This window comes from Candoia aspera, chromosome 1 (genome assembly GCF_035149785.1).
Source record: "Candoia aspera isolate rCanAsp1 chromosome 1, rCanAsp1.hap2, whole genome shotgun sequence".
NCBI classification, from domain to species: domain Eukaryota; kingdom Metazoa; phylum Chordata; class Lepidosauria; order Squamata; family Boidae; genus Candoia; species Candoia aspera.
The window spans coordinates 133,192,045-133,204,244 of record NC_086153.1 but is presented as its reverse complement, the minus strand read 5'-3'; the positions used below and the strand labels follow the sequence as shown (position 1 = coordinate 133,204,244).

The window sequence follows — 12,200 nt, the reverse complement described above, 5'->3', positions numbered from 1 at the left end:
TCCCTAGCATCAGCATCTTCTCCAGGGTGTCCTGTCTTCTCATTATGTGGCCAAAGTATTTCATTTTTGCCTTTAATATCCTTCCCTCAAGTGAGCAGTCTGGCTTTATTTCCTGGAGGATGGACTGGTTTGATCTTCTTGCAGTCCAAGGCACTCTCAGCATTTTCCTCCAACACCACAGTTCAAAAGCATCTATCTTCCTTCTCTCAGCCTTCCATATGGTCCAGCTCTCACAGCCATATGTTACTACGGGGAACACCATTGCTTTAACTATGCGGACCTTTGTTGTCAGTGTGATGTCTCTGCTCTTAACTATTTTATCGAGATTTGTCATTGTTCTTCTCCCAAGGATTAAGCGTCTTCTGATTTCCTGACTGCAGTCAGCATCTGCAGTAATCTTCGCACCTAGAAATACAAAGTCTTTCCCTGCTTCTACATTTTCTCCCTCTGTTTGCCAGTTATCAATCAAGCTGGTTGCCATAATCTTGGTTTTTTTGAGGTTTAGCTGCAAGCCAGCTTTTGCACTTTCTTCTTTCACCTTCATCATAAGGCTCCTCAGTTCCTCTTCGCTTTCAGCCATCAAAGTGGTATCATCTGCATATCTGAGATTGTTAATGTTTCTTCCAGCGATTTTAACTCCGGCCTTGGATTCCTCAAGCCCAGCATGTCGCATGATGTGTTCTGCGTACAAGTTGAATAGGTAGGGTGAGAGGATACAGCCCTGCTGTACTCCTTTCCCAATCTTAAACCAGTCCGTTGTTCCATGGTCTGTTCTTACTGTTGCTACTTGGTTGTTATACAGATTCTTCAGGAGGCAGACAAGATGACTTGGTATCCCCATACCACTAAGAACTTGCCACAATTTGTTATGGTCCACATGGTCAGAGGCTTTAGAATAGTCAATAAAACAGAAATAGACATTTTTCTGAAACTCCCTGGCTTTTTCCATTATCCAGCGGATATTGGCAATTTGGTCCCAAGCTCCTCTGCCTTTTCTAAACCCAGCTTGTACATCTGGCAATTCTCGCTCCATGAATTGCTGAAGTCTACCTTGCAGGATCTTGAGCATTACCTTACTGGCATGTGAGATGAGTGCCACTGTTCGATAGTTTGAACATTCTTTAGTGTTTCCCTTTTTTGGTATGGGGATATAAGTTGATTTTTTCCAGTCTGATGGCCATTCTTGTGTTTTCCAAATTTGCTGGCATATAGCATGCATTACCTTGACAGCATCATCTTGCAAGATTTTGAACAGTTCAGCTGGGATGCCGTCGTCTCCTGCTGCCTTGTTATTAGCAATGCTTCTTAAGGCCCATTCAACCTCACTCTTCAGGATGTCTGGCTCTAGCTCACTGACCACACCGTCAAAGCTATCCCCAATATTGTTATCCTTCCTATACAGGTCTTCTGTATATTCTTGCCACCTTTTCTTGATCTCTTCTTCTTCTTCTGTTAGGTCCTTGCCATCTTTGTTTTTGATCATACCCATTTTTGCCTGGAATTTACCTCCGATGGTTCTAATTTTCTGGAAGAGGTCTCTTGTCCTTCCTATTCTATTGTCTTCTTCCACTTCCACGCATTGCTTGTTTAAAAATAATTCCTTATCTCTTCTGGCTAACCTCTGGAATTTTGTATTAAATTGGGCATATCTCCCCCTATCACTGTTGCCTTTTGCTTTCCTTCTTTCTTGGGCTACTTCTAGTGTCTCAGCAGACAGCCATTTTGCCTTCTTGGTTTTCTCTTTCTTTGGGATGTATTTTGTTGCCGCCTCCTGAACAATGTTGCGAACTTCTGTCCAGAGTTCTTCCGGGACCCTATCTACTAAGTCCAGTCCCTTAAATCGATTCTTCACCTCCACTGCATATTCCTTAGGAATATTAGTGAGCTCATATCTAGCTGATCTGTGGGTCTTCCCTAATCTCTTTAGTCTGATCCTAAATTGTGCAAGAAGAAGTTTGTGATCTGAACTACAGTCAGCTCCAGGTCTTGTTTTTACCAACTGTATAGATGTCCACCACCTTTGGCTGCAAAGGATGTAGTCAATCTGATTTCGGTGTTGTCCATCTGGGGAAGTCCATGTATAAAGCCGTCTCTTAGGTTGCTGGAAGAGAGTGTTTGTTATGCAGAGTGAGTTGTCTTGGCAAAATTCTATCAGCCTATGTCCTGCTTCATTTTGTTCTCCCAGGCCATGCTTACCTGTTATTCCAGGTGTCATTTGACTGCCCACCTTAGCATTCCAGTCTCCCGTGATGAAAATAACATCTCTTTTAGGTGTGTTGTCCAGTAGGTGCTGCAGATCCTCATAGAACTGCTCTACTTCAGCTTCTTCAGCATCTGTGGTTGGGGCGTATATTTGAATCACTGTGATGTTAGATGGCTTGCCCTGAATTCGAATTGAGATCATTCTATTGTTTTTGGGATTGTATCCAAGCACTGCTTTAGCCACTTGACTATTAATTATGAAGGCTACTCCATTTCTTCTGTGGTCCTCTTGTCCACAGTAGTAGATCTGGTGGTCATCTGATGTGAAGTGGCCCATTCCAGTCCATTCCAGTTCACTGATGCCCCAAATGTCTGTCTTTAATCTCGACATCTCACCAATAACTACATCCAATTTGCCCTGGCTCATAGATCTTACATTCCAGGTTCCAATGGTGTGTTGATTCTTAGAACATCGGATTCGCCGTTCACCACCAGCACCGTCGGCCGCTAGCCGTCCTTTCAGCTTTGAGCTAGCTGCGTCATCATGTCTGGGGCTAGTTGAACTCGTCCTCTGTTCCTCCCCAGTAGCATTTTGACCATCTTCCGACCTGGGGGTCTCATCTTCCGATGGTATACTGACATATCTCTGGTTGTACTGATCCATTTAGTTTTCACGGCAAGAATACTGGGGTGGGTTGCCATTACCTTCTCCAGGGATCGCATTTAGTCTGACCTCTCTGTCATGACCTTCCCGTCTTGGGTGGCCCTTCACGGTTTAGCTCATGGCATCATTGAGGTGCTCAAGCTCCAGCAAGGTAGGGGTAAATGATTAACCAGGTGGTCACTCTCCTGTGGGGCACTGTAAGGTTCAGTTCTCCCTTACCTTCTTTTTAATAGCTACCTGAAGATACCAGGTGGAGGTTATATACCGGTTTGAGGTGTAGTATAATCAATATGCTGATGATACCCAACCTTATATTACCCCACCAAACTGAGAGGAGATGCCGTCAGTATTTTGACCTAATAGCTGGTGGCTGTTAAGGACTGGATGGTTTGAAACAAGCTGAAGTTGCATCCCAGCAAGATAGTGCTGCTGCTTGTTCATCAAAGTGCTCTGATAGTTCTAGTGTCACTTCTTGAGGAGGTGTCATGGTCTCTTAAAGAGTAAGCCTATGACTGGGGAGTCTTCCTGGACTGTTGCCTGCTGTTTTATGGCAAGTGGAGTCTGCAGCCTTGTTTTGGCTGGTGTGCTAGTGGTGGCCTTACCTGGGTGGGAGAACTTACAATGCTGACTCATGCCCTCAACATCATATGGCTGAAGAATGTACTTCAATCCACTCTACATGGAGTTGCCCTTGAAGACCATCCAGAAGCTTCAGTTAGTCCAGGCTGCAACAGCCCATTTATTGCCTGTCACTCACTACCACACTCCAAGCCCTAGTCTTCAGTTAAGTTCCAAGTGCAATTCCAAGTGCTGGTATAGCTTGGCTCCAGACTATCCTCAGGACCATCTTTTCCAAGTAGACTTGACCTGGGCAACTCATTTTTCCTGGGAGAAACTTCTGGTAGTCCCCCTTTCCATGAATTATATAGTATGGAGGCTGGTACGGAGTGCTATTCTGTGGTAGCATCTGTACTTTGGAATAGCCTTCTGCTTGAACTGAGGTTGACCTTTACAGTTTTTGCCTTCAGAAAACTGCTGAAAAGCTGTTTTGGAGGACCAGTGCCTAGGATGTTATGTTTTTTGAGCTTTATGATTCTATGATTTTATAATGTAATGATTTTTTTTTTTTTTACTAAGAATGTTTTATTTTTTTGTTTCAATAATATAAACCATCAAGAGTCTTGGAATTGTGGTAGGAAATAAATAAATAAAAATGAGGAAGTAATGAAGTAATGGAAGAAAATACTAATCATTCTTAAACATGCACATAGCAGAAAAATATAATAGCTTATGTCCAAATTATACAAGATTTAAAATTATGACTTTTTATTTAAAAAACAGAAAGAAAAAAAGCTGCATTTCCTAGAAATTATATTTCCTAAGATTCTAAGCCTGAAGCCCAAATTTTAAAATTGGTGGTACGATAATAGACCTTTCTTTATAAATCTCTCATTACTTTTTATTTCTTGGATTGAAAATTGCAAAGAAAATAGTTTTATTTACAGGCATGGAATTTGGGGTAGAATTTTCAAAGAATATAACAAAATTCTATTTTATATTTTAATGGATGCAGAGGAGATGATTTATGATGATGTTGAGAATGGAGATGAAGGTGGAAACAGCTCTCTGGAATATGGATGGAGTTCGAGTGAGTTTGAAAGCTATGAAGAACAAAGTGACTCAGAGTATAAAAATGGAATACCCAGTTCTTTTCTACGTGGCAACCACAGAAGACAAGTATGTAATTCTAATAGCTTTCTCTAGCTTAGTTGTGCTTCCTAAAGCTGTAGTAGGCCAAACTGTATGTTATCCAATTGTTCTCATTATGTAATTCCAAACCATAACAAGTAAATTAAATGAGGAGCAGCTTTGGAAAGAATTATAGGGTTGCAGGAAAAAGTAGAAAATCCCATGGCACTGCATAAATGGATTTACACTTAGGCAGTATTAGAGTCCACCCTAATATGGATGCTCTTATTTCCTGACATTCCATGATGTAGTTTATACACAGTATATGGTAGAAGTTACTCTGTCACCTCGTTATGAAATCTCGATTATTTAATAGAGTGTTTAGTTTATTCCTTTATAACTCTCTATAACAACCAGTTGTACCCTCAAAATAGAGATACCAGTAATGTTCTATGTTTCACAGTCCTATAGTAGAAGTTAACTTCATTTTACTTTTTCAAAACTTGGTACACTTCAGGTCTGGGCTGAAAGAATTGGATATAGAGTGAAGAAAGATTCATAAAAGTAATAATAAGGAAAATTTTGAGATCATAGACTGAGGATAGATATTCTTTACTATACACAGTTTAACAATTTAACAATGATGTATACAGGTATCATATATTTAAGATTATGAACATAAATATGAAAAAGAGTTTTTTAATTGAATGTTATACCAATAACTAATTTTAAATAGTTAGAATAGTTAGAAAATTTTATATAGAAAAAAATAATTTAAATAGTTAGTGCTCCTTACTTTTAAAAACAGCCATAATAAAATCCTAAGCATAATTTGACTAGGATTGTTTCAGGACTAAAACCAAATTGATTGCAATGTTCAAGATCTTAGGGACAATAATTGGCTCCATCTCCTGGGTCCTTCTGGAAACTAGAATCAGCTGTATAAAACCCTAATAAAAGAAGGAAGTGTAATTGTATCACACGCAGCAATTTATTTCAGTTCTCTGAAACCAATAATTCTATGGCTTTCTAGCAGTTTGTAGCTTAATCTTTCTAGAAAGGGGTTCCTAGAGAAGGAGCAGTCCTACCTACTGTCTGGGAGAAGAGTTGTCAAGCTAATTTTGGTGATGACTCAGCTAATATACTGACCTTTGAATTGAATAAAAATCATTCCCAACTACCCGCTTTGTTTCCTTTGAGAATCCTAAATTAATTCATTGAAATTGAAAAACAGAAAGGAAAGTATACAAGTTGCTTAGATGATTTGAGATGAGGTGCTTTGTACTTGCTCCTGTCTTTTGCAGAATACCTCTTGCAACTGTTTTGCATAGCCCTATCACTTACAGCGAGAGCCATTTTGGTGTAGTGGTTAAGGCACCAGGCTAGAAACCAGGAGACCGTAAGTTCTAGTCCTGTCTTAGACATGAAGTCACTTGGGTGACTTTGGGCCAGTCACGCTCTGTCAGCGCCAGGAAGAAGGCAGTGGCAAACCACTTCTGAAAATCTTGCCAAGAAAACTGCAGGAACTAGCCCAGGCAGTCGCCAGGAGTCAAGACTAACTCACTGGCATATATGCACACAAAAACACGCATGCACACACACACAACTTGGAATGGTACAATATTGTGTCTGAGAAGCAAGTGGGTTTCGTAGGGGAAAGATTAATATCTTGGGTTAATGCTATCTCGTAGAAAAGTATACAAGTATTGCCTGGTGTTCCTGCATCTTAAAGGAATGTTCAACTTGTCCCATAGAGAAAGGTTGCAGTAGAGATTAAAACATTTTTCCAAGGACTGGTAATGATTAATTCCTGATTAAAATGCTTCAGGATGATCCCAGGATGAAGATCAGATGGGACAGCCAAAGCCACCTGTCTCTCAAATCCCTAAAAAAGGGGTCAAGCAAGGTGTATTTTAGTTTCAGCGATTTTCATTATCTATGCTAACTCTGTAGTGAAAGCAGTGTCTAAAATGGTGTTTCAAGTGGTGTTTCATACTCCCAAAGTTATTAGACAGTCCCATATCTGTGCTTTTATTTATTGACAGTGTAACCATTCTCTCTGCCACTCAGGTTGAGTAAGTGGCCCGAGGAACAGTCTTTGGGCTGTTCCTTGCAGTGCAAAGATGAAAAATGAATTATAAATCACATGAAAATGAAGCCTGTAGCTTTCTTAAATGGGAGATAAGTTGTAAAGCAGATGGATTATAAATAAGAAAGTAATTTAGGTCCTTCAAATATCTTGGGTTAATTTTCAGTTCTTTGGACTGAAACTCCTTTGAACAGAATAGTAAAAATTTCTATCTGTGCCCAAAGTTCTTATCCAAAGCTTCCTTTTCATTCATTGCAGTTATATACTTACTGCCCTTGAAATTTCTTCTATCAGCCTAATGCTATATGACTTGCATGTTTGCAAGTTGCTGGAAGTTGTTCAGTCAGAATTGTTAAGAACTCCATTTCAGGACCCTCAATCTATTACCAGTGTATCTTTACACTTGGAATCTGGGATGGCCTCCATTGATATATGGATGCTGGCTTGTCATGTTAAATTTTGGCTTCTCAGCAAACCTTTTTAACTGGTTCCCTGATATTTCTGGATGATTTTGCTTTATCATGGATGAAAGGAACTAGAAATTACCTTCAGCATTGTGGATTCTCAGGGGAATGTTTGATTGCCTTGTGCTGAAGTCAGCAGTGGTTGGATATAAGTAATCAAAAATAGTTGAGCATATCTGCTATCTTTCATGGGAAGGGGCTAAAAGAGATTTCTATACCTGCTAAACTGTATATTTACTGTTGCCTGTGTATCACATTGCAGAGCTTGCTTCTTAGCTAAGCTAAATGTTTTCTTCTCAGTGTTTATGAAAGAGAACTACAGCCATATACACATCACAGAACAAATTTGTCCAGATTGGAACAGATTGAAGTAACAGAGATAAATGTACATTGCTATAATGTCCCTCTAATAATTGGTTTAAGACCATAAATAAAGACTATGTCCTGTGCATTTCAAGAATGTATCTTACTAATAAATTGGAATTTATTTTATTTATTTTTATTTATTTATCAAATTTTATCACTGTCCATCTTCCACCAAAAGGGGGAATCAAAAGATTGCTATATATGAGTTTTAGAAGCAAAAAATACATATTCTTTCATGTTACCATTCTTTTTGTTATGTGGCCCCCAGCATGCATACTACAGCACAATCACTTTAAAGTAAAGTTTAAGATTGTATCTTTTTGTATGCTATAGCTCTCTCATGACCTAACCCGTTTAAAGGAGCACTATGAGAAAAAGATGAAAGATTTGATGGCAAACACGGTGGGAGCAGTAGAGATTCAGCAACTAAAGCAAAAACATGAGCTGAAGGTAGCGTAGTTGATTTTTGTGACCAGATATATGTTAAAATGATTGTTCTTCAGACACAGTGAATGTGTGTTTTAATAAACAAAGCTGATGAAAACAATTAGTATGTTTTCAAATTGTGCTGTTTGCATTACTCTCACCTTAAAAGAACTTTGTCAAGGATTTTATGCCAGCTAACTTCTCTTTGGACTACTGTTTTTGATATTTAGAGAATGAAAACCAAAATTAATTTTCTGTATGGATTTTTAGCTATGCTAATGCAGTCTAATTCACATAGATGAATTAATTGTTACTAAGGACTGCTTCAGTGACTAAGGTGGATGTCTCTCTGGAAGACCATATAGGTTTTAACTGTTTTGGAGTTTGAGTTTAAATAAATATGGTGGTTTTTCTTTTTCAGTTTAAATATGCTTTAGCATAAAGTAGTTAACATCTAATTGGGGATACCAGCATTACTTTGTCTTGTTATGGAATCAGAGGGGAAAACAGTTTCCATGAAGGAACAGAGATATTAAAACCGCAAATGCAAGCGAAAATTGAGAGCACTGTCCCTCTTTCTCCCCAAATTCAGCCATGCATGGTGAGCTGTGCAAGGAAATTCTGATACTGGTTGGCCCCTTCCCCAGTTTCTAGGTCTAGAGATTCTTGCAAACAAAGAAGGAGTATGATGATTTTTATAAATGTTAATTTGTTCTACTTATTCCAGAATTAGAGAGCTTCACAAGGGATCTAAGTTCCATGAAAATAAACCATAAGCATTAGAAGGTGCAGCAGTGTTTCCGAAACACTATAGTTCAATGTTCTGATCTCTTTGAGTGCATATTAAAGCTAACCTGGAGATATGGTGTCTCAATATTAAGATAAGTCTAGAGGGAGATGCAACAGGTGTGTGTAAGAATTGCAAGCGGGAGAATTTTTACTTAAATTCTGTTAAAGAGAAAAATGCTGCTGTTAAGGGAAAATAAACGTTGCGCATATAATTTAATTGTCTCTCTGTATAAATATGGAAGATACATTTAAAAAAATACTATAGAAGCTGGCATATTAATGACCAGGCATTAATCATTAGCATAGACTATTGACTTTGGTCTCCAGAACTTGACACCGTTCTTTTTACAAGCAATGCTTGTCATGTAGTATCTGCTATAACATTTGTAACATTTTGAATTTGACTCTTATTGTTTACTGAACTTGCAGGATCTGTTTGTCGCTGTCTTGCAGATGCAAAAGCTCATGAGAGCAGCAAGGGAGGGCACCAAAGATGGACTTGAAAAAACTAAAGCTGCTGTGAAGAAAGGTCGGTCATTCATCAGAACTAAGTCCTTTATTAGTCAAGGTATGCACTGATTGTCATTACTTTTTTAGATGGCTATACTAATTAACAATTTATGGGAAAATAGTATTAAAATATAATATAAACTGTTTCTCTTTCAAACCACATGTATTAAAACATTGCTTCAGAAAACTGAATTAGCTCATATGTATCCTTATGAAATATCATCCAGATTTTCAGTTAAGGAAATATTGATAAAGTATGCCCCAACCTCTTATTTTTTGAAAAAAAAATAGAATTGATCTTAAGATTCATTCCTCGTAATGAACCACATGCTTCCTACTGCTACCTTTATACTAGCATTGCAAGTCTTAAAATGTCCATTTCTGCATCTTTAGTAAACATTCTAAGATATACAAATCCTTGTCCTTGCTCTAATATTTTGCCCTTTATGTAGAACTGGCAATTCTTTGTTCCATTTCCCTGTCAAACCTCTACTTTAGCCTTTGATATATTAATTTTCAGATCCTAATTCCTTGTTACATCATACAGTTTATCTAACATTCACTGCAAAACATCTCAGCCAACAACCAGAATATGTCTACATAGAAAAGCACACAGACATTCATGTCCCTGAATACATGTTTCCATGAATACACCACAGATCTGTCTTACTCCCCATTCATTGTTGAAACACTTGCTAAATGTTCCATTTACTCTTCCACGTGCTGTCCTTCCATCTTACTCTGAATCACAGTCAGTGAACAACCTACGACTCTGTAGTTTCCCACAGTTTCTGTCAGTTAAGCCTTTTCATGTTATCACTACCTCTTAATCAGAACATATACAGTCAACCTCCTTTCTCATTCATATGTCTCCCAATGACTTGGTGAAGAACAACTATCTGGTCTGCATAGCCCCTGCCTGTGTATACCTGAACTGCACTTCCCAGATGCATGGCAGCATTCTGTATATTGTAGATTCGTGGAGGGAGTATATAGAATTAATTTCCTACTTTAGAGGATTGGTTATTCAAAAGAAATATTGCTGCACAAAAATTACTAGTAAATTTATCCTGAACTTTTCTTTAGAGCAATAAACACAAACAGAGAAATTGGACATTGTTACTCAATAATGGTGAAACAAATGCAAATGCTTACCTGAACAATTAATATTTTCCAGACTAATTCTCTTAATATATATGTAGATGAAACTGTAGCATAATAAATCATTTCTAGATCACAGAGCTACCTGTCTGGAAGAAGAGGAGCTGTTTATTGATGTAGATTGCATGCACACAGAAGCAATCATGACTCCAATGCCAGATGGATTATCCCAACAACAGGTTTGTGTGTCGGATGCTATTAAAATCCAGTCCCCAATCTTTCTGCATGTACCTTAATCTCTAATAGTCATTTGTAGATTCACTTTGCTACATCTTATGTCTACTTTATGTGCATTTGTCTCTGACAAAATTTAAATTCAAATGCAATTGATTGTCTTGATTGGTGAGGCAAATCCTGACATGTGATAAGGCTCTTAAGCAGAGTCTTTTAAGGGAAACTAAAATACAACTTAATTGCATGAACTTCTATAATTCTGTTGAACTCTGTGTAGACTTATATTTTGACATGCTCTTTCCTTATGGTGATTTCCTGCAAATCTGCAAGTTTAATCTTTCAATTAGTAGCAGACAATTCAATATATTATGGGGATGAAAGATACTTAATTATGAACATGTAGCTGCTTGCCACCAGGTGGCATAGTTAATCACATATGTGCGTCCTTTGCCACTTCCTGAGATAAGAAATGCTAGATCAAACAATTTAGTACAAGTATGAACTGACCCAAGATCTGGGCCCAGTTTAGCACATTAGAAAATACCTTGATTTATTTTAGGGACTGACTTCAAAGTGAGATTTTTGCCTTCTTCAGCTAGCTTGGGAAATCATGAAGGGCTGTACATTTTTATTTTTTATTTTTTTTAATAATTTTATTAAGTTTAAAAGAAACAATAAAAACTACAAAAAACAAAACACTACAAAAAAGAAAAAATAAAAAGTGCGAAACACAAGAAAAAAGAATTTTAAAGATTACATAAAGTGACTTCTGACTTTCAACAACAGGAATATACAGCAATTTCCATATTCAAACCCTTACTCTACATCAAACCCAGCTCACATTATTTCTATAAATCCTTCCATCAGCACATATACAAATCACTAATACAATTGCTCCTTCCCCTTATAGAAAAAAAAAGAAATAATACGTAAATCTATAAATCAATTTCCCTTCCTCTCAAAAAAAACCATTTAATTATTTCCTTCCTGTTACTACAATACAATACTTTATTGGCCAAGTATGATCAAACGTACAAGGAATTTGACTTCAGTGGAAGAGCTCTCAACATACCTACACAACATCAAAAATAAACAACAATAAAGCAACAATGTTATTTACTAAAACCATACACTCAAGAAAGGAAAAAAAATGAAGGAAATAACACTACAGCTATCAACCAACACACACTCATATTTAAAAGGAGAATTAAGGGACGGCATACTGCATCTGTTGTCCAACATATGTTCACATCCAACAGAGCATTACCGGTCACATCCAAGCAGTCATGTCTTACCATACATTGTCAATCATTATATCAGGCTACATTAATTAGGAATTCAACAGAGCAATGGCACGAGGAAAAAAACTGTTTCGATGTCTAGATGTTTTGACATACGGTACTCTGTAGCACTGTCCTGATGGTAGAAGTTGAAACAGTTTATGTCCAGGATGTGAAGGGTCTGCAGATATCTTCTACTATTCTATATATTTCTGTCCACTAGAACAAATATCAAACCGAATATATATTCTTAATTTTTTTTATCCCACATCAAAATAATCCATAACATCTACTTGTCTCCATGTTACACATAAGGCATTTTTCATAAAAACATCAAACAGCCCAACTGCCACCCTTAAAGAATCAAACTGCTCAGTAGAAATCCT

General features: G+C 37.6%; 1 protein-coding gene across 1 annotated transcript in view; it reads left to right on the top strand.

Annotated features, from left to right (window-relative positions):
* ARHGEF10 (Rho guanine nucleotide exchange factor 10) overlaps positions 1-12,200 on the top strand; it is a 113,519-nt gene that overhangs the window by 31,842 nt on the left and 69,477 nt on the right. Inside the window, exons 8-11 of the mRNA XM_063313865.1 lie at positions 4,440-4,603; positions 7,808-7,924; positions 9,143-9,257; positions 10,433-10,539. Of these exons, the coding sequence (XP_063169935.1) occupies positions 4,440-4,603; positions 7,808-7,924; positions 9,143-9,257; positions 10,433-10,539 (503 nt within the window). The remainder of the gene's footprint in view (positions 1-4,439; positions 4,604-7,807; positions 7,925-9,142; positions 9,258-10,432; positions 10,540-12,200) is intronic.